Genomic DNA, 23,341 nt, shown 5'->3' on the forward strand with positions numbered 1-23,341 from the left:
GAAAAACTAGGGGCAGCTTGGAACAGATTGTGGATCATTGTCTTTGTGGAAAAGATTTTCAAACGGAGTTAAGGCCACCTAATAATATAAATGAGTTGATAAGTATACTATAATCTGGATTGTACTTAAAATTAGACATCTCAAATTCATAGAGATGAAAGTAAAATGGTGGTTACCAGGGGCTGCGAAAGGAAGAAATGAGTTGTTATTTAATGGGTGTAGAGATCCAGTTCTGCAAGATGAAAAAGCTCTGGAGACCCACTGCACAGCAGGGTGAATATACTTTAATGAACTGTATACTTACAAATGGTTACGACGGTAAAAGAGAGAAAAGAAAATCAGGTATCTGATACCAAGCCGACATGGGGGATTTATTTTGTAGAAAAGCAACATCTAGAGAATGCCACAGACAGCCCTAGTATGTCTAAAGTACTACATATACACATGATAATTGCTCAAAGTGACAACACTGAAGCACTGAAAGATACCAAAGTACTTTCTGAATCCAAGAAGTCAAATTACACTCAGAATGGTTTTCAGGTCTTTACCTATCTCAAAGTTCTAATATACTGACATCTGGCAAACCAGATAACCAGAACACTCAACAGCCAAGTTTTCTGACCATACATGAACTTACTCGTACTCATCCGGTATATCTCCATACAAATATTTTAAGATTCCAATTTCTTGGTTAAGCTATATATGCTTGGGCTCATTAAATATACTTAGACTTCTCTATTATACAAAGTTAAATGTACAACTAAATTAGTAAAAAGTGCTCACTGTGGTTTATTTTACTCTGACAAAAATGTTTATGCATGTGTACTCTCTACTAATACTGCTTTTTTTTAATTCAAAATTTTCCTGCTCTTTTATAACTAGTTTTGTGACTTTTTGGGGTAAGACATCTGTGTCTTCTTTATTCTTACAGATTCTTCTTTTTATTTCTTAGCTTAAATTCAGTACAAGCTTTATTGGTATCTTAGGCTTTGTGTGCGTCCTTGTTCCTCAACACCAGCAGTTCTTCAGAGGCCTGACATCCAGCACGGGGCTTGCTGTGTTAGATTAGTTCTAGAAAAAGGATTCAAGACATTTTTCCTGAAATATACAGAATATGTCATGCCAAATCTCTTGTTTATACAATAAACTGGTAAAACTGGTAAATTGCACATACAGCTCATATTCCCAAAATAGAATAACTTAAATATTAAAACGTACCTTTATGTTACCACCAAAACTGACCTTATAAAGCACAACAAATGGAAATATTCAATTAAAAAAAACACACAAAATCCACTAACCGTAAAGTCTGCGTATCACAGCGTAAGAACTCTCATTTCCTTATGACCTATTCAAACTACAGACAGCTATATTTTTTAAGCTACTCTAGAATTTACACCCTAATTAGAAATTTATACGAAACACAATTTTATGTTCAAATATGGAAATAAGCAACATAATTCCAAAACCCAGAAGTATTCCAGCATTCTGTAAAAAGAAATATCCCCAGCGGCTACATCCATGGTCACTAGCATCATTGTGCAGCATCTCAGGTACCTTAAAGAAAAAAAAAAAAGGGCAACATTTAAGTTTTCAGAACCACAAATTTGTTTTTATTACAGAACAGTATATAGTATATAGTATACGGTAATATTAGTTGTATACGTAGCTGGATATACTGAGTCAACTCCTTAAAACAGGATCTTAAAACAGGACACGTTGACTCTAGCTAATACTGCCACACAGCATTTCCCAGCAGTTTATCTTTTTTTATGCTTGTTCATTTGAGAGAGAGTGCGTGCATTCGGAGCGCGTGCACCGTCAGCGCAGAACCCAATGTAGGGCTTGATCTCACGAACCACGAGATCATGATCTGAGCCGAAATCAAGAGTCAGACACTTAATCAACTGAGCCACCCACGCACCCCTCCCAGCAGTTTAATTAATAATGATTATTCACAGTATGCTCAACAAGCCACAATCTTTATTGGTCCAGTTTGCTCCGCTATAAGATTAAGAGCTATACTGATTATGCTGCTTCAGTTACTGTGTATAGCTGAACTGAACATGACATATAGCTCACCTAAATTCAGAGATCTGGAACTCTTACATTATATAGAAGTTCGGCAATAAGATTAGCTGGGACTATTGTGTGGATTTTGGTGACAAAAAAAAAAAGTAACTCCTTTGTCCATTAGTAAGAAACTTATGAACAGTTTCAAGTATACACAGCATGCCAACAAAATGTGACATGTGCTGGGTTTCCTACAAATCTATACACAATTCAATACCTCATTACTGAGATTCTACCTTTAAGAAGACACATCAGAAAGGGGTAGATATTTCTGTGTATCCTGATACACATTAGGATAAATGTGCTTGTGATCAATAATCCAAAAGGATAAACTCTAAAGAGCCTGTATTTTCTGTTACCTTACGAAAGTATAGACTCCCTTATCACTACTGCATTTAATATAAAGCCTTTTTATTATTTATTTATTTAAAAAGTTAGCTCTATCCCCAATGTGGGGCTTGAACTCACAACCCTGAGATCAAGAGTCACATGCTCTACTCAGCCAGCCAGATGCCCCTTAATCTAAAGCCTTTATAAAAATAAGGTTTCACTGAGCATTTTCTCTATTTTATCATTAATCAACACTATAATTAAACTTCTTAAAAACTTACCATATCAACCAGAGCAACATACATGAATAAGCCAGCAGTAAGTGCAAATATCCACATAGAAACATTTTCAGCATAATGACCAATGAAGATTCCCGTTGCCATTCCAAGATATGCCAGCATGGCTGACAGAGCATTATAAAGAACAGCCTGCTTAACAGTCATGCCAGCCTTTAGTAAAACAGCAAAGTCACCTTTCATAGAAAACAAAAAGGGACAAAGTAATGAAAAATCACTTTTAAGACACAAACCCAACAGATTTCCCAATTTACAAAATTCTCTAATTTTTTTGAGGGGAAAAGAAAAAGCAGCAAACTTGAGAATTACCCAGGGGTAACAGTGTTAGTGTAAATCACCTAACAGCTCTATAAATTAAGATTTTGGTTTTTAAGTTTGTGATTGTTTGTTTGCTTATTTATTTATTTATTTATTTTGAGAGAGAGAGAGAGGGCAGAGAGGGAAAGAGAGAGAATCCCAAGCAGGCTCCACACTATCAGCACAGAGCCTGATGTGGGGCTCAAATTCACAAACTGAGATCATGACCTGAGCTGAAATCAAGTGTCAGATGCTCAACCAACTAGGCCACCCAGGACCCCTAAATTATTTTTTTCCGGTTTTTGTTATGGCTTTCACTTTGTCGATGAATGATAAATACCACAAACCTACTATTTGTGGTCTTGCACTGTCTTCAACAAGCTTGTAACTGGCCATCAAGAAGAGGAGAGTGGAGAACAGAGGAAATGATTAGCATATGATAAAGGCAATTTATAATTAAGAGCTAAAGAGTCTAATGTTCTAGTTATAAAAGGAGAAAAAGAGACAAATTAAGATAGGAATAGCTGAGAGAGGCTTAATGAAGCATGAAGGATCTAGAATGTGGAACATAAACCAGATGTTGAGGATCATAAACATTGAGTAGGCAGATGGGAGGCCTTGTGAATGGCAGAACACATGCCAAGGAGCAAAAGTGAAAATGGCATCACAGGTGTGTGCACATATGTGTCTGTAAAAAGAAAAACAAGGACATGAACTGGGATCCAGAACAACTCTGGGAAGGTTTTAAGTCCTGGTGACAGAAGAGAAAAATATTCAAAACATAATTCATCAACTTCCCTTTTCTTCAGCTGTAACAAGTCTCTTTGCCAACTTATCTCTGTTAACAGAAGATGACTCTTATTCCTGTGGTCTTATTCATATTGTACGTATGAAGATAATGATCACTGATGTCACCAGCATGCTGGTGTAAGAAGATATGTGGTAGGGAAAGAGGACAAGGGAGGAGACCCAGGTTTCTCTCTGGCAACCCCACATGGACAATTGTGTAATTATACTTATAGGGTCAGAGTTCTGGCTGGAAACAAACTTGTACTCAGTAAGAAAAGAAAGCTAGACAGGTTAGCAGACTTCTAAGAAGGCATGAAAGTTACAAAGAAGTTTGCTGGAACTCTCAATAGCAAAACCCAGCAATACTAGGATACTTCATAACCCTGGAAAATGCCATTTATGTGGTTCTCTTACCTAATTCATGTGGCAACTCATGGCAAAACACAGCAACAGAAGTACTTAAACCACTTGATAAACCTTCAGTAAAAGCAGCCCCTGGGTAAAAATCAGAGAAAGTTTGGCTACATTATATTGTGGGTGTTTTTAAAAACAACTTACCAGCTTACAAAACAAGGTAAAAGATGTGAACCATATTCTGGTCGTAAATAAACAGAACTTTCCCAGCTGCACTCCGTATCTCCTTTATAAGTAATGTTAGATTACATTCCATTAGGTTTACATTTCCCAGTGGAGCATAAGCAGGTATGAGAGAGAAGGGAAAGTTCCACTATGCCTCAGAGTGATTAGAGGATCTTCCCACAGACCCGGGAAGTAACTGCAACCACATAAAACATTTATGTAAAAAATAAACTGATTTAAAAGAAAACACAGCAGTCAGGAGTACAAATATGTTTCGCTGGCCTCAGAAGAATTCACTATGTAATTAGACTTGTTTACATTCATTCTTTCATTGTCTACCAAGGACAGTCTAGGACAAATGGCTCCCCCCATTTTAAAAGCTAACACCATATATAACTGACTGCTTATACAGGGTGACTGAGCACCTGCACGTCCTCCTTTGCTGCTCATGCTGTGCACAGTACATACCGGAGGGAGAGCACCAGGCTTCCAGGGGGCCAAGGCCTGGGCGCATCTGCCCGGCTGCACAACAGCACTACCTCCTGGGGCAGGTGGTTCGCTTTGCCAGGCCTCAGCTGCCTAACCGGTAATTATTTCCATTGCTCCTTCCAGCATCAAGTTACTAAAACTCATAAGTATTCTATTATCTCTTGATTGTGATACAACAATTTAACAGCAAAAACTAGTTTTTTGGATAGAGATTCGTAACTGAACTTATCAGATATGCCAAGATGATTTTGGTATAAAAGATGATGAAAATTCTCTTCCCTTAATACTATTTTATAGACAAGGGAACTTAAATGTAAACAAAAACAAAAACAAAACACATGCTCTGTACACATTAGATCTTGATCTTAAGACTGCAAATTAAAACAACTGTTGATAGTTACAAGTTAGGTAATGGGCTAGGCACTTGTAGCACTTAACCTTACCTAATATTTATTGAGAACTTCGTTGTCGAAGTAGCTACAGAAGAAATAACATTTTGATAATCTTAGAAGTTAATAGCCTTATCAAAATCAACCTATTCTTTGTTAAAATTGGACTGGTAGTTTAATGTGACATTTTCAGAGTCAAACAACAAGCAACTATGTAGATGTATACCAATTGCCAGGCCATCGCTGAAATTGTGCAGGCCGTCGCCCATTATCACCATCCAGGCCAATGTGGCGATGCCGGCGTCTTTCAGCTCCTCCCGAGAGTAGCGCTGACTGTGGCTGTGGGGGTGGTGGTTTTGGTGGTGGTGGTGGTGGAGGATATGATGATAGTCATGATGGTGGTGAATGAGATCGTCTGATTGGCCGAGGGTATCATGGAAATGCGAATGGCATTTATTCTTGCACCCTCGGGGTACATATTCATTATAGACTTCTTGCGGATGAGCATGGGCTATCATGACCTCTTCTTCTTCCAAGATTGCTGGCTGTTGAGAATCAAAGTGGGAAGGCTCCTGTGAGTCTGCTCGTAAATAGCCTTCAGGTCCTAGGTATAAACACAAAGGACATTGGGAAAGAGTCAGAAAACTTCGTTAATGTGCCTGGATACATTTCAAACAGTCCCACTGACAAAGTCCAAAAAGATCTTAGAGCATGGCAAGTACTAAACAGAGTGATGCTTATGAAAAACATCATCAGGCTTCACAGTGACATGCAGAAGAATGAGCCTGGACCACTTTCTTACCCCATACACAAAAATAAACTCAAAATGGATGAAGGACCTAAACGTAAGACAGGAAGCCATCAAAATCCTCGAGGAGGAAGCAGGCAGAAACCTCTTTGACCTTGGCTGCAGCAACTTCTTACTCAACACATCTCCAGAGGCAAGGGAAACAAAAGCAAAAAGTAACTATTGGGACCTTATCAAGATAAAAACTTCTGCACAGCCAGTGAAGGAAACAAACAACAAAACTAAAAGGCAACCTAAGGAATGGGAGAAAATATTTGCAAATAACATATCAGATGAAAGGTTAGTATCCACAATCTATAGAGAACTTATCAAACTCAACAGCCAAAAAACAATCCAGTGAAGAAATGGGCAAAAGACATAAATAGACACTTTTCCAAAGAAGACATCCAGATGCCTAACTGACACATGAAAAGAGCCTCAACATCACTCATCATCAGGGAAATACAAATCAAAACCACACTGAGATACCACCTTACACCTGTCAGAATAGCTAACATTAACAACTCAGGCAACAACAGATGTTGGTGAGGATGCAGAGAAAGAGGATCTCTTTTGCACTGTAGGTGGGAATGCAAACTGGTGCAGCCACTCTGGAAACCAGTATGGAGGTTCCTCAAAAAATTAAAAATAGAACTACCCTACAACCCAGCAATTGCACTACTAGGTATTTATCCAAACAATACAGGTGTGCTGTTTTCAAGGGGCACATGCACCCCAATGTTTATAGCAGCACTATCAACAATAGCCGAAGTATGGAAAGAGCCCAAACGTCCATCGACAGATGAATGCATAAAGAAAGTGTGGTGTGTGTGTGTGTGTGTGTGTATATGTGTATATATATATATATACATATACACACATATACATATATACACATATACACACGATAGAATATCACTTGGCAAAAAAGAATGAAATCTTTCCATTTCCAACTACGTGGATGGAATTAGAGGATATTATGCTAAGTGAAATGAGCCAGTCAGAAAAAGACAAATATCATAGGACTTCACTCATATGTGGAATTTAAGATATAAAACAGATGAACATAAGGGAAGGGAAGCAAAAATAACAAAAACAGGGAGGGGACAAACAGAAGAGACTTAAATACAGAGAACTGAGGTTTGCTGGAGGGGTCGTGGGAGGGGAGATGGGCTAATGGGTAAGGGGTATTAAGGGAGACACTTGTTGGAATGAGCACTGGGTGTTCTTTGTAGGGGATGAATCACGGGATTCTACTCCTGAAATCATAATTGCAATATATGCTAACTAACTTGGATGTAAATTAAGAAAGAAAGAAAGAAAGAAAGAAAGAAAGAAAGAAAGAGAAATAAAGAAAGAAGAAAATACAAACATCAACAGGTTTTATTGAATTTTAAGAAATTAAATGGGCTCACAGATTAAGAATGGATTTTAAACTTTAGCCTTCAATAACAACTGCTCAGATTCTTCCTTGATTTCTTCTGCCTTCTTACGTTTGTTTTTTCTTTTTCAAGTTTTTATTTAAATTCCAGTTAGTTAACATACAGTGTAATATCTGCCTCCTTACATTTTTGAAAGATGACTGTTTTCCTGATTATAAAAGCACCACATACTTTAGAAAAACATTTAAGAAAAATACTGAAATTTGGAAATAAAAAACATGCTTAATCCTATCATCCAACTTCTTCTGTTTTGAGGGCAAAGCTCAAGGAAAAACAAGTACTGTATTTGAAATACAATTATCACCAAGGACCATTTATTGTGCAAAGAGAAGTAAATTAAACTGCAACAATAAAGTTTTGTTTTTTTCCCTTTGTCTTGTCCACTGATGACACTTTTCTTGGGAACATTCTGACCCTGTGGTCCAATCCTAGGGCAGCTATTTCTGCTCAATGTTACATATTTCACTGGACTCCATTAAAAAGGCTGAAGAGAGAAGAGACACAAGAAAAAGAGCAAGAACGTTTCACTTACTCTTTAGAGAAAAAAACATGTGAAAAAACAAAGGGTGGACAGGAAACCTTACAAGTAGGCAGTAGCAAAAAAGTAGTTTTTTCTCCTTTGTCAGCTGGCAACTATGTAGTGAGCACCTACACTGGCCAGTACCCTGCTGGGCACTGGGGATGGAATGGAGCATGACAAGGTCTCTACTTTCAAGGAAGTTACGTTCTTGTGGGGTGACAGCCATATTTGATAAGGAAACACATGTATAAATAAGGTCATTTAAGGCACCAGAAAGCATGGAAAAAAATAGAAAAGGTTAATGTGAAGGACAGTGACCGGGAAACCTTTGTCTTTTGGTGATCAAGGAAGGCCTCTGACCCCCAAATGATGGGAGAAGGAATTTGTGTGAAGATCTGATAAGAGGCTTTCAAGAAGAAACAACAGCGAATGCAAGGCTCCGAGATAAACCTGGTGTGCTCACAGAATGAAAAGACGGCCAGTGAAACTGGACACAATGAACAATGAGAGAGAGTTCATGGCAAGGAGTCTGGTTTAAAAATTTATTAACTCAATCTGTCTAACAAGAAATGCCAAGCTAATAGTCAAGTTACAGGAAAAATAGGAACTTTACAGTGGAGCTTCATGTTAGGTGGCACATCATGTCACTGAAAAGGATACAATATCACGTTGTGGTATTCCTGCCCAAAATGATCAATTAATCATAAAAAAAAAAGAGAGAGAAACCCCAAGTGGGGGACAACTAGACGCAACATTTGATTCTGGATTATACTCTGGACCAATTTTTTCTTTGGGTAGAGGGAGAATATAAAGGAGTCATTAAGACAACTGGAAAACCTTAAGTGATATCTACAGAGACTAGATAATGGCATAGTATCAGCATTAGTTTCCTGATTTCAGTAACTATAGAACACAGTGCCCTTTTTCTTAAAAAAAAAAAAACACATACTGAGCATTTGGGGATACACAGACATCTCATCTGTAACTTACTTTCAAGTGGTTTAGCAAAAAATTGTATATGTGTACTCACAGAGAAATAGAATGATAAATGTAGGTAAAATAACTGGGGAATATATGAAAGAGATACAGAAATTCTTTGTATTATTCTTGAAACTTCTCTGTATGTCTGAATTTACCTCTGGAAAAATAAATATAATATAAACAACTTACAATTAAGAAGAAAAGGTATAAGATATTTCAAAAGTAAAAAAGAAAACATTTAAAAAGGGACATAGTCCCCTTTCTTCCAGATAGTCTAAACTGCCTGTAAATCACGGAGCAATCGACTACCTCCAGCCCTCAGATGTGTTAAGACTTACGATCGTCTGCATCTACTTTCTCCTCATTTGTTGAAAGTTGAGATTCATACTTGGACAGCTGCTTCTTAATCTCCAGATCATCATCATTTTCAGGTTTTTTCTGATTCTAAAATGGCAAGGGAAAGCCATACTTTAAAACAGTTGACTTGCTTAGGTGTACAACTGTAAACAAACAGTTAACCAAAAGATTCAGAAAAAGACAACACAGTAAACGAACTTTACTGGAATAAAAGTCATCCAAAGGCAGGCAGGGCCTATAGTTAACTTATACAGCACCTAGTAGTGTGTTCTAGACATAATAACTGCTCAGAAAGGTGAAGTGTCAAAGTTCCAATAATAGGAAATGTTGCAAAATCACATAGTCATCTTTCTCAATGTCCCCCATGTCATGTACTTTTAAGTGTGCTCTGGGAGCCTGTTAGAAATGAACAATCTTGGGCCACACTCCAGACCTAATGAATCAGCATAGGGATTTTAACTAGATGCCCAGATGATTCATACACACATTAAAATTGAACTCTGCCCCAGGTTATCAATTTGGAATCAACTAGAGACATTTTCTCCAGCATTTAGTGAGCTGCTAACCAACTACTTGGTTCTCTCTCCATTCCTCTTTTGGACACTGAAACCACATATTTCCTATACTTTTTATAACCTGAAACTATACTGTAACACTGATTAAGTATTTCCTATTAAAACTAAAATACTTTTCTTGTAATAAAACACCATTAACAAGCTTTCTTTTTTTATTTAAAAAAATTTTTTTTAATATTTATTTTTGAGAGAGAGAGACAACATGTGAGCAGGGGAGGAGCAGAGAGAGAGGGAGACACAGAACAAGTAGCAGGCTCCAGGCTCTGAGCTGTCAGCACAGAGCCCGACGCGGGGTTTGAACTAACAAACTGTGAGATCATGACCTGAGCCGAAGTCTGACACTCAACCAACTGAGCCACCCAGGCGCCCCCAGCTTTTTTTTCAACAAATCTCTACTGGTTAGCCTTAAACTTATCATTAGGTTTTTTAACCACCTCAATACCATGCTTGAGATATTATCCTTACCTCTGAGCCCAAGCATAATGGTCACCATTTGAACATTGGTGCCTATGTATGATTTACTCATGTAGAAGGTAATATTCAAAATGACATTCAACATCTGTCAATATTCAGTATTCAAAACTGTCACACAAATAATAGATTTCTTATTTGCAGTACTTTTGAATATGACTTAATTACTACTGGATCTGAGATTTCATTCTGGTGACAGCATATAAAATATCTGTATATTTTTAAAGGCCAGCACATAGACACATCTTTTAAAAAATTTTTTTTTTAAATCTTTATTTATTTTTGAGAGAGAGAGACAGAGTGTGAGCAGGGGAGGAGCAGAGAGAGAGGGAGACACAGAATCTGAAGCAGGCTCCAGGCCCTGAGCTGTCAGCACAGAGCCCGACACGGGGCCCGAACCCACGAACCGTGAGATCATGACCTGAGCCAAAGTCGGACGCTCAACCAACTGAGCCACCAGGTGCTCCCATTTTTTTTTTTTTTTTAACATCTTATTTAATTTTGAGATGGGGGTTGGCAACAGGGGGAGACACAGAATCCGAGACTCCAGGCTCAGAGCTGTCAGCATCATAAGCTGAAGTTGGATGCTTAACCGACGGAACCACCCAGGCCCCCACATCTTTTTTTTTTTTAATGATTATTTATTTTGACACAGAGAGAGAGAGAGAGAGAGAGAGAGAGAGGGAGAGAGAGAGAGACAGACAATCCAAGCAGGTTCTGCCCTGTCAGCACAGAGCTGGACACGGGGCTTGATCTTAAGAATGCTGAAATCATGATCTGAGCTGAAATCAAGAGTCAGATGCTTAGACTGAGCTACCCAGGAGTCTCCACAGACATATCTTTATACCTACCCCTGGCTTAATGCCTTAAACAGAGAAAGTGCTTCAATATTTGTGACAAGAAATGAATTCAGGATATTTTATATCACTTCAGTTAATGCTTTCTTATTGGGCAATGACTCACCCTAGAACCTACAGTTTAACCAATTCTTTCATTCTATAAGTATTGGGGACCCATAACGTTCCCTATGCTAAGTGCTGGCAATAAAGCATAAAACAAGATATGCCTGGTCTCCGTTTTCATGGAGCTTATCACCCACAGGAAGGGAGACTGCACAGATACAATGATTAAACAATTCTTCAATTGCTATTTTTGATATGTTTTATAAAGGAAAAACACATAGTGCTATGAGAGTGTATAACAAGACGCAACTAAGTTCCAGGACAGGCTTCCTTGAGAAAGTGATACTTATACCAAGACCTAAAGAAAGCAGGAGTTTGTGGGGGGTGGGGTGGCTGCGGAGGTGCAGAGGTGGATGTATTCCAGGCAGGGAAAAAAGCAGGTGGGAGGGCTCTACAAGAGGAAGGGGCCAGCCCCACCCCACCCCACAAATGAAAGCAACATAAGGTGGTTGGGGCTTAGTAGGTCAGAGACGGGGCTAGAGAGGAGGCTGGGTGGCAGAAAGAGACCTAAACAATGCAAATCAAGTTAAAAGTGTGGACTCTGTCCTGAAAGTATCAACAAGTCACTGGAAGGATTTTCAGTGGTGGTTACAACTTCACCAGATTTTCCATTTAAACAAATCACTTTGCCTGCTCTGTTCTGGACTGGGAGAAGAAAACAATAAAATAATGTAGACAGTCCAGTTAGGAAGTGACTGCTAACACCTAGGTAGGAGATAAGCATGGTTTAGACCAGCATGATAGCAAAGAAGAGGGAGAGAAACTGAAAGACTGTGGATGTATTTAATAAAACTAGCTTGGATATGAGGATAAGGGAGATGTTAGAGATGACTTTCAGGTTCCTAGAGTGAGCAATAACCTTCACTGGAAGAAAAAAGGTTTTGAGGTTGAACTTATTATAAAGGCCCAACTATCTATAAAGTATGAGATGTAACCTAGTCTGCATATAGAGATTTCAGATTGACATACATAGTATGATATATGGAATCGTCCAGAGTACAGAATGGATGTCTTAAGGAAAATGCTAGGTAAAATGTCCTGTTATGGGGCTGACGAAGCTCTCAACACTCACCATATAATGGAGAGTTTTTATTTAATGTTTCTTATACATTCAACAAATATTTGTTAAGTATCTATTATGTGCCAGATGGCATTCTAGGCATTGGGTATGTGGCAGAGGTCCTGGGTCTTAACAGTTTATATTCCAGTAGAAACTATTTTAGAAAAGATATCATCAAGCTTCTTTGACTACAAGCCAAAGTAATGTGTACATAGTAAAAGACATAATACATCGTAATATCACTGCTGCATTTAAAAACATTGGTCATGGGGCGCCTGGGTGGCTCAGTCAGTTAAGTGTCCAACTCCTGATCTTGGCTCAGGTCATGATCTCACGGTTTGTGGGTTTGAACCCCACATCGGGCTCTGCTCTGATGGTGCCAAGCCTGCTTGGGATTCTGTCTCTCCTTCTCTCTGATCCTCCCCCACTTGTGCTTTTTCTAAGATGAATAAACATAAAAATAATTTAAAAACATTGGTGATGACAGAAGACTGATTTCACAACTCATTGAATTATAACCTGGAGTTTAAAAATAATTGTTCTCTATTAAATAAGAGAGAACCTACTTCTTAAGAGTCTCATATTAAAGAGTACCAGATTAAAGAAAAGCTATCTTTAGGTAAATTTGAAAGCTAAACTGAAATTAGAATGTTAAAGAAATGATGGCATTTGAACCAGGGAGACAACAATACAAACAGACCTCTAAACCCCACCTCTTCCAAAAGAAAACTAAAAAGGATCATTTGTTTTTCTAAGGAAAGAATTCCAGAGAATGTAAACAAGTAGGATATATCCTCAAATTAGTCCCAGGGAAGTGCGTGGGACGATGGGAACGTGGAAGAGGACTCCTGGATGAAGAATGAACAAGCTATTCTTATTTCCTTTCTTTCCACTAAATTTAGGTCCAGCAAGGAGAAGGCTCAAAATTTGTAGCTTGAGATTTTAGTGGATGTCAAATCTATCGGGGCAAATAGTCACAGGATGAACGAGGCACTCTCCTGGTCATACACGCACTTGTTTCCCACAGGGAGCTCTGTGTTCAGCAAGAACAACTATGTTCGTTTTCAAACCTCTGCATGCCAGTTATACTTGTTATTGTAATTGCACAATTAAATTACGTACAGCTCAAATTGTGAAATGATGGTGAGAATAGGTATATCTGTGAAAACTTAAGTTGAGTGCTTTTGAAAGATTCAAAGGCAAGGTGCTAAAAAAAAAAAAAAAAAAAAAAAGACTATCAAGTTATGTAAAGTAACCACTGCATAAAACTTTAAAAATTTACAAAACCTAAACTCTACCTTCGAATAGCTTTGCTAACGTATAACCTCTTGCTCAACTTGAGAGAAACTGAAATTGGAGACTGTGGATGAAGTCACATGGCTATAGGAAAACAATGATCATATGGAACTCCAACTCAAAATCTTGGTCAACGTCAAATGACCAGAATATGAATGTATGAATGTTTTATATTAATTAAGACATCTAAGATGTGTATGTGCCATTTTTACAAGTTTCCATAAAGACAGTCTTTTGACTGACTTGCCTGGTCACATCAGACGAGAGGTGGCAGATAACCACAGGCGACACATTGGGTGTTTTTACCAGAGATAAGGAGCTTACTGTTTGCCTTCATACTACTTTCTGGTGTCAATTTGCAAAGGACAAGACTTTGAAAGTCACAAACCCTCTTTTTTTTTTTTTTAAATGTTTATTTATTTTTGAGACAGAGAGAGACAGAGCATGAACGGAAGAGGAGCAGAGAGAGAGAGAGACACAGAATCCAAAGCAGGGTCCAGGCTCCGAGCTGTCAGCACAGAGCCCGACGCGGGACTCGAACTCATGGACCACGAGATCATGACCTGAGCCGAAGTCGGACGCCCAACCAACTGAGCCACCCAGGTGCCCCCACAAACCCTCTTAAATGCAACAGAATATTCAGCTACTGGGTGAATAAAGTTAATCAAGCAGTTAACGCCAACTACCAATAAATACCAACAGTGTATCCCTAATGCTTCTTTAAAAAAACACAAGCAAACCTTTACTGACAGGTATGATTGACACTGAAAACTGTGCATATTTAAAGTATATAAATCAATGAACTTGGGTATATATCCCCGTGAAAGCATTGCCACTATAAAGGCCATAATCGTGATGCTTCTGACCTTTAAGGCTTTAAGGCTCTGCTTGTGTCTTGTTTGGTCATTTACACAGATGTTCATCCTTTGCAGTTCTTACCCTCGCCTGAGTTTGAAAGGAACACTGAAAATAGAGAACTCCCGGGCTATCAATAATATGAATGCCTCTGGGAACAAAAATTATCTCAGGGTACTGAACTCCTCTCAAATGAAGATCACACCCCCTGGACAAGCTCAGCTAACAGTCTAGTTAGAGTACTACTCAAATAAATGTCTGATGTATAGTAAGTACACAGTACTTTTTCTTACCTTTTTCTTCTTATCTTTAAATTGCTTGATCAATGTGAGCACATGTTCGACGAGAAACATGAAATACAAGCCACCCAGAGCTGTCAGACCCTTCCACGTGGAATCAAAATAGGTACTTTCTTCTATGTTTTCAGAAGACAGATGACTGAAAAGTGGCCCTCTCTTTGCTTCCATTGCTGGTTCTTCATGGCTGTGACTGTGCTGGTGACTTGCGTGAGACTAAAGGGAAAACAATGTGTGTTTTATAAATTCATTAGTTTCACACGTGTCAGAAAAACTGGCCAAGATAATAAGGTCAAATACGAAAACATTCAGAATTAGTCAAGTAATGGGATACTTCAGAGCTCAGAGGGAAGTTCAGTACATGAAAATAAAATGACCCGCAGTCAGCTAGCAATTTAGATCTTAATGTACCATGTGCTAAGGCACTTAACAGACTGCATTTGTTTAGTGTGAAGACAGATACCTTCCTTAATAACTCTTACATAGGTAACGGGTATTTTCAATGTTTGACAAGTGACCAGGGCCACAAATAGCAGGGAACTGCCAGATTTAACAGACATACAGTGTTTACTGTCTACACTCCAAACTGAAAAAGCCCACACTAGTCCTGTCACTGTGGTTACAAGAAGCCCCGTGTGTATCACGGGCCCTGGCAGGTACCTGAGATCCAGGTGTGTGGCCCCAGCAGTCCGCAGCTGGGTGCGGTAGGAACTACCACCACTGCGCGTCAGGCAACTGAGTGTGGAGCACACCAGCCGAGACAAGATGGGGGGCGGGGCACGGGGCACCCTACGCATCAGCTGCTTGGTGTAGCAGGTATTCCTGAACAAGTGCCTTCTGGGGCCCGGGGGAACTTATCACAGCAAAATATATGTAGTACTCTAGGAATGATTTTTTTCCCTGCTTACCTATGAACCTCTGAGGAAAATTTAAAGGATGAGATCCGATTATTTTAAGTATTTAATGGAGCTATCAAATAAACTTTACATAATTTAAGAATTTACTTGTGTCAATGAGTGTGAATCTCATAAATTCAACTCTCAAGGAAAATTCGTTTCTTGAGTACACAGAGAATCAGTTTATATTTCTGTCGCAAATACACTAATGTAAGCAGATAATTCACGTTGCAATCTATCACAGTAATAATATCTGAGCAGAATCTGTTTCCTTCTATTAACTGGGTCCAAAAAGTTAAATTCTTTATTTAATAAAGTCCCTTAAAGAAAAAAAGCAAAAAACAAACCATGAACATATATGCAGATCTAGAACAAAAATGCAGCTTTCAGTTACCAGTTTTTTTTTAAATTTTATTAAAAAAATTTTTTTTAACATTTTTTAAAATGTTTATTCATTTTTGAAAGAGATAGAGCGTGAGTTGTGGAGGGGCAGAGAAGGAGACACAGAATCTGAAGCAGGCTTCAGACTCTGAGCTGTCGGCACAGAGCTGACATGGGGCTCAAACTCACAAACCATGAGATCATGACCTGAGCCAAAGTCGGATGCTTAACTGACTGAATCACCCAGGCACCCCTAAAAAACATTTTTTTTAAGTTTTATTTAAGTAATTTCTACAACCAAAATGGGTCTTGAACTCACAACCCTGATATCAAGAGTTGCATGTTCTTCTGACTGAGCCAGCCAGGCACTGCCACAAATATATTTTATTTATTTATTCAATGTTTTATTTTACTCTAAAAGACAGAGAGGGACAGAGCATGAGCAGGGGAGGGGCAGAGAGAGAGGGAGACACAGAATCGAAAGCAGGCTCCAGGCTCTGAGCTGTCAGCACAGAGCCCGATGTGGGGATTGAACTCGTGAACTGCAAGATGATGACCTGAGCCCAAATCAGATGCTCTACCGACTGAGCCACCCAGGCGCCCCTCCAGCAAATGTATTTTAAAATCAACTCTTCTAAACCAAATCTCTAACCTTTTATATATACCAACACAAAGAATTCTAGTACAAACCAAAAGTTCTTGAATTTTTTCAATGTTGAATAAAATATACTAATAAGACAAGTGACTGTACTCACATGTGGGAGGAGGTGTAAAAAAGCATCACCACTCAATGTCCCGACAGCCAGTGCCACAAGGAAACTTAGGAGAAACTTGAAAAACACCCGATTCATGAGAGGCACTAAGATAACGCCCAGCAAGGACAGGAAACTGATGATGGAAATGGCTATAAAGCCACCAACCCAGGCTGTCAAATAAAACACAGCAAAAGGAAAATTACATTAATTGTTAAGCTTTAAGAGTTTTTTAAAAGTTATTTATTTTGAGAGAGAGAGAGCACGCATGCACACAAGCAGGGGTGGGGGAGAGGGTGAGACGGGGGGGGGGGGGCAGGGTGGAGATGGTGGGGGGGGGGTAGGGGGAGGGAGGGAGGGAGGGAGAGAGAGAGAGAGAGAGAGAGAGACAATGAATGAATTTCCAAGCAGGCTCCATGCTGTCAGTGAAGAGTCCAATGAGACGTGGGGCTCGATATCACAAACCTTGAGATCATGACATAAGCTGAAATTGATTTGATTTGGATGCTTAACCAACTAAGCCACCAGGCACCCCCAAGTTGCATTTCTTAATCTTCTTTTTTTTTTTTTTTTTGAAGTTTATCCATTTATTTTTGAAGAGAGAGAAAGAGGGAGGCAGGGGCAGAGAGAGAGGAGGACAGAGGATCTGAAGCAGGCTCTGTACTGACAGCAGAGAGCCTGATGTGGGGCTTGAACTCATGAACTGTGAGATCATGATCCAAGCTGAAGGCAGACACTCAACTGAGCCACCCGGGTGCCACCTCACAGCCCCCCACGCCCCACCCCGCCCCAAGTTGTATTTCTTAAGCTAAAGAAATACAAACTCAGTGGAAGAGGGCTGTGGTAATAGAGCAATAACCAAGAAACCTGCTGCTGGCTCAAATCAACAATCTGACTGAACCCTCCTGGTAAAGAATGTAAGTCTAGTGGAAAGTTCTTTCAGATGGGGGTGAAAAGAGGGCAGAATACTGCTACCAACGATGATTTCTACATCATTTGGGAACTGAGCTTTTCGACTCCCATACAGCTAAATTATGAAAGGGAGAAGAGTTAAAAAAAAAAAAAAAGAAAAGAAAAGAAAGGATGAAAGAGAAGGAAACCAGGAATTCAATAATTTCTTCAGTGAACAAAGCAACTATTCACCATACTTTTTGAGCAACACAGGTCTACAGTAGAGCAGAACTTATCCTAGTTTATTAATTTATTAATAAGAACATACCATTAGGCTCCTAAACAGCAGATATTAACTCTGACCTTCTGAAACAGTGTGACAACATAGAAAAAGCCCAAATTTTGGATGGCCCTGTGGGATGTCCTCACTTACAGTATATTTTTGTTTTTAAGGCAAGGCTAACCAACTTGCTTTGTTCACACTCAGGGCAGAGAACAATTAAGATTAGGCTGAAAAATGAATGGATTCATGTCAATATAGGGAAAAGGACAACATAAATATACCTACTTGAAATTATCTTTACATAAGAAAGGCTACCCTACCTATTTGTAAAGAATAGGTCTTTGGAGGGATTTCAGCTTTCTTTTCACTCGTTGTATGAATTAGACACGATCTAGCGTCAATTTGATTGATGATAGCTGGGCAGAGATAGTTGAACTCTGTTGCATTCAGCAGAACCTGGATGCCCATGCCATGAGACATGAGTAACTTGGACGCATTGAAACACTGTGGGAAACAAAGCAGTGAAAATCACCAGAAAGCATTCCCATTAGACAATCCAAAAAAACTGTCTGATGATACAACACCCTTTCCACACTGAAGCTACTTCCTTATTTTTTCAAGTCAACCCATTAGCATCAACTGTTGTTTTGAGTACTGTGGAACTTGCCTCAAGCTTCTTGGTGATACTGTGTGACAATGGTGGTGTCCCACTTCTTCTGCCTACTTCTTGGGAGAAGCAGTTTAAATCATCTAGAGAGAAAGTCCTGAGCGGAATAACCTTCAGGATAAATGGACATTCACAAGCCTGTTAACTCATTGTATAAACCTATTAAGGAAATGAGCTTTAATATTGAGATGGGAGCTCATTAGAGATTGAGAAATATGTTGATTTAGTACTAACGCTACCCTACCTGGCCTAAACAAGTCCAAAACATGTCACTCTTCCAGCAATGACTGTACTTGCAAAACTTAGCTCAGTTCTATCTCCCTGGCAAAAGCTCTACAAGAACGAGAGATTAAATTATGCCAATTACTCTTGTGGAGGGCAAGGCTGGTTAATAAAACAAACCTGTACCAGCAGGCAGCTGTTTCAACAACGTAATTAGACGACAAGCTCAGTTTGAAGAGAATCCCCTCTAGGTAATCTGAACGCCCCTTCTCACACATACACAAAATTGGCAGTGGCACCTGTTTCTCATCTTCTGTAAAGTTACTTTAACTTCCCACAGTTCTTGGCAAATACTACTCAGAACAAACTTTATTACCGGTGTTGCTATGGGAATGACCATTAAGATTATTTTGGAATTGGTACAGTCATATGGTGATTTGAATGAAGTACTCTTTAAGTTTTGCTCATTAATGTGTACCAACTAATTCCTTGTTCTTGACCTCTCTCAGCCAAGGAAAACTGTGCACAGTCTGGAAGTCTAGTCTAAGAAAAATACATGAATTCAGAACCTCACTGCCCAGACTTTTAATTTGTCCACCACATGGTTCTTGGTAGCTAGGAATCCACAAGCCACAGAGATACCTCTTCCAAAAAGGTAACACTATTCTTCTTGCCTTCTTTTGTGTCTTCAGCCACACCTTTCCCTAAAACATGGATTCTAACTGCTGCTTTTGTGAACTCCCATTTTCTACTTTTCATGAACAAAATCCACCTTTTAAAGGTATTTACTCCAAAAATAACTGATAACTGCCTTCCACATTCATTTTCACTTCTATTAGAAAATAGTTTTAGCTGCCAGCACCATCGTTACCAAAAAACTATCACCCAAGTTTTGTATCAGGAATGTTTATAACACAGTAGAGATCAGGACTTTTGGACCAAATGCCTGGATGAGAAAGCAGACATTCCCTTTTCAGTAATTCATCATTTTATTTTTACTTTATACTCCTTACAACTAAAGATAGAACGGCAATGATGGGACAAACAAGCAGGCATAATGAAAAGCAGTCATCTTACCTCCTGAGTATTTTCATTTGTGTTTCTGGAATACATAAAGCCTTTTCTGGGCTCACTCACAGATTCATTTGTTTTCCTACTGGCCAGCTGGCTCATCCGGCCTTTTTCTGTGATACTGGGTGGAGTAGAACTGCTCACATCTTTGGGGAAAAGTTTTCCAGGTTTTGGAGTGTCTATTGTCTCTAGAAAGTGAGTTCCTTCAGAGACAGTGTTATACATAGTGGAGGTCACTTCACTAGCCGTAACACCATCCTTGATTAAAACATTCCTTCTACCGTTAGCATGTTCTGATCGGTGAGATCCTTTTCCCTGGCTGTTTCTGGGATCTTTACCCGAATTATCAGGCTCATGGTCTGGGCAAAGAGCTTTCCGATTATTTTTATTGGAAGGAGCATGATTACGGTGAGAATGGTGATCATGGTCAGAGTGATGGTCGTGGTCATGGTGTATATGGATTTTTTTAATCTTATCTATGCCTATATTCTGAAGCAATTTCCTGAATCCTTCAACTGACAAGGAATTATTTTCTCCATAGCGATGGAAAAGCTGCTGTAGATGATGTCGCCGTGTGGTGACTGCCAAGTCAACGTTAATGCCAGATTCCCAATTTGTAATAATTTTCTCAGTGGTCTGAGGGAAAGCAGTTGCTGGTTCTAGTTCGTGGAGGGGATTTGTGACTGACAGGGTGAGGGTCAGAATCAAGATTACAGATAAATTCCTCGCCATTGCACTTTCCTAGAGAAAACAGAAAAAAAATTCTTGCTTTCACTTTTAAAACAATTTGAATTAAGAAATTTCATGCTGAAAATTGATACTGAACAATCAAAGTTTACAGAGTATCATTTAGTATGGTTAGTGTAGTGCTACATACAGTGAAAATATAAAGAACTATATATATATATATAACTATATATATATATATATATATGAAATATACAAAAATACAAAGAATTCTAGGCCCTACCCTTGAATATACATGAAACAACTGGAGAACAATTGAGTGCTAAGGGACCATAATTAGCACTGAGAAAGCAACAAGTAATGCAGAAACTGGAGAGATTCATGTGGTTGCAGCCATACTGGTAATTTGTTATGGTAAGAACAATGATTCAAAATGAAACAAAACCCAATTATCTCCACCATCATTATTATTTCATAAAACAATCTTTTTCTTTTTCATAAAACAATCTTTTAACATCGGAAAAAAAAAAGTAGAAACGGTAATCTCAGAATTCACATTTATAACTTTTCTTAACTGTATACAAATCAATTTAAATCTTCTCTCTCCCAATCCCACTCCTCAGAGGCAACCCATTTTGCCAGTTTCTTGTATATCTCTTAGGATATTTTCTTTTTTATTTTTTTTTAAATTTTTTTTTCAACGTTTTTAATTTATTTTTGGGACAGAGAGAGACAGAGCATGAACGAGGGAGGGGCAGAGAGAGAGGGAGACACAGAATCGGAAACAGGCTCCAGGCTCCGAGCCATCAGCCCAGAGCCCGACGCGGGGCTCGAACTCACGGACCGCGAGATCGTGACCTGGCTGAAGTCGGACGCTTAACCGACTGCGCCACCCAGGCGCCCCATCTCTTAGGATATTTTCTATCCATAGTCAAGTAGATGTGTCCTTTAATGACACAAATCGGATCCTTTTTCCCCACTCAACAAATGACACCTTTCAGTGTTGGTACATATAGACTGATCTCATTCTCTTGAATGACTGCAAAATGTCACCTCTAATTTTTTTTTAATATGAAATTTATTGTCAAATTGCTTTCCATACAACACCCAGTGCTCATCCCAACAGGTGTGTCACCTCTAATTAAACTTCATTAAAAAAATCGTTATGTTCCTATAAAACAGTAAAAATTTTATCATGGACTATCATCACTCATTCACACAATAGTATTTGGAACCAAAGGCCTAACCTCCGGGAAAAGAATCAAGTTGAGCCTTGGGGCGCCTGGGTGGCTCAGTGGCTCTTGATTTCAGGGTTGTAGGTTTGAGCCCCACGTTGGGTGTAGAGATTTAAATCTTAAAAAAAAAATCTTAAAAAGAAATCCCATTTTATTAAAAAAAAAATCAAGGCTTGAAAAGCAGAACTCAGTTAAACAAGGGAAGGTATAGTCCAGATAAGCAGAAGAACTGATATCTCAGGACCCAGCAGATGTCCAGCACCAATGATGGATGGTGACTGTGACCAAATTCACCTGCCTTCAGCCAAAGAGGTGGAGGTCGGTTCTAGAGCTAGAGAGCAAGGACGGGGTAACTTAGTTCTCCACTTTCAGCCGTCTCCTGCACCAGGAAAAGCTGGTGCTAGGAGGGCTAGCACCTTACAGGGCTAGACTCCTCAAAGAACAATTTTCCGGGCCTGAAGTTTTGGGAATTCAGTTAATATGCAAAGGATAAAGATTAAGAAATCATTCGCAGAAGAGAAAGTCAAGGACCAGAGTGGGTGGGGACAAACACAAACGGGTGGCTCAGAGGGCAGCTCCATGCCTTTCTCCCGGGAGGATGCTTACTTAGGGCGGTCAAGGACCGGCCGCCGGTTCTTCCCTACAAGTCAGCGTGTGTTGAAGAAAAAAGAAAACCTAAAGACAAGGGCCTGGAAAAAGGGGAGAGTGGAGAAAACGGGAAAAAAGGGCACAAAACTGCTTCCAAAGGCTTTCGTATTTTTAAACACGACAGTACCTTCCTCGAAAATGAGATGAACAGGACAGACCGTTTCCTCCGAAAGTCCTCCGCAACCCATCTATGCACCCGAAACTGGGAAGTCCGGCCTCCACGGACCGCGAGGTTCCCCCTCTCCGCTGTCCCCTCCCGGACCTGCGGGACTCACCTCTCCGCGGCCTCGCCGTCCCACGGCCCGGCCCCGCGCGCCGGTTCAGTTCCCCGCGGGCGGTCCGGAGGGCTCGGAACCGGTCCGTGCTTCTGTCTCAGAAGCCTCTACAGGGCACGGAGAAGCGGCGGTCTCATCTGCCCGGCTGCCCCTCGGGCCGGGCTGGGGTACCGCCGCGCAGCCACCGGGAAGCCGCGCCCCACGCGCCTCGCCTCCCAGGAGCAGGAGGACAATTACTAATTACCGCCGCGCGCAGCGCGCCGCCGCGAACCACCGCCTCCGCCAGCCATGACTGCAGGGCATGCGCAGTGCGGCCCGGAACCCCGTCCCCGTCAGGCGGATCCACGAGTCCGCCTGTTCGCCCGCGCCGCGGGGCTCGCAGGGGCGGGTGAGACGAAGGCGCGGTCCGAGCAGGCTGTGAGAGCCGGCACCAGTTAGGAGCCCTTTCGTCCAGCCTCTCCCCGGCCCTGCGTCGCTCTGAGGCCCGAG

The 23,341-nt window shown here is 40.0% G+C and overlaps 1 protein-coding gene across 2 annotated transcripts; it reads right to left on the reverse strand.

Annotated features, from left to right (window-relative positions):
- Positions 1-262: 262 nt before the first annotated feature.
- Positions 263-23,143, reverse strand: SLC39A6 (solute carrier family 39 member 6). 2 transcript variants are annotated; one of them, XM_019465387.2, is made up of 10 exons: positions 22,853-23,143; positions 20,014-20,748; positions 18,368-18,551; positions 16,877-17,046; positions 14,842-15,060; positions 9,311-9,416; positions 5,469-5,846; positions 4,200-4,280; positions 2,685-2,875; positions 263-1,557 (listed from the first exon to the last, which is right to left on the reverse strand). In XM_019465387.2, the coding sequence occupies exons 2-10, from the start codon at positions 20,737-20,739 to the stop codon at positions 1,405-1,407; spliced, it is 2,208 nt and encodes a 735-aa protein (XP_019320932.1). In that variant the 5' UTR covers positions 20,740-20,748; positions 22,853-23,143; the 3' UTR covers positions 263-1,404. The 2 variants fall into 2 exon arrangements, with proteins under 2 accessions (XP_019320932.1, XP_019320933.1); XM_019465388.2 differs by lacking the exon at positions 22,853-23,143 and adding an exon at positions 22,705-22,789.
- Positions 23,144-23,341: the final 198 nt, after the last annotated feature.

Source organism: Panthera pardus, unplaced genomic scaffold (genome assembly GCF_024362965.1).
Source record: "Panthera pardus isolate Hobbes unplaced genomic scaffold, ASM2436296v1 HiC_scaffold_15, whole genome shotgun sequence".
NCBI lineage: Eukaryota > Metazoa > Chordata > Mammalia > Carnivora > Felidae > Panthera > Panthera pardus.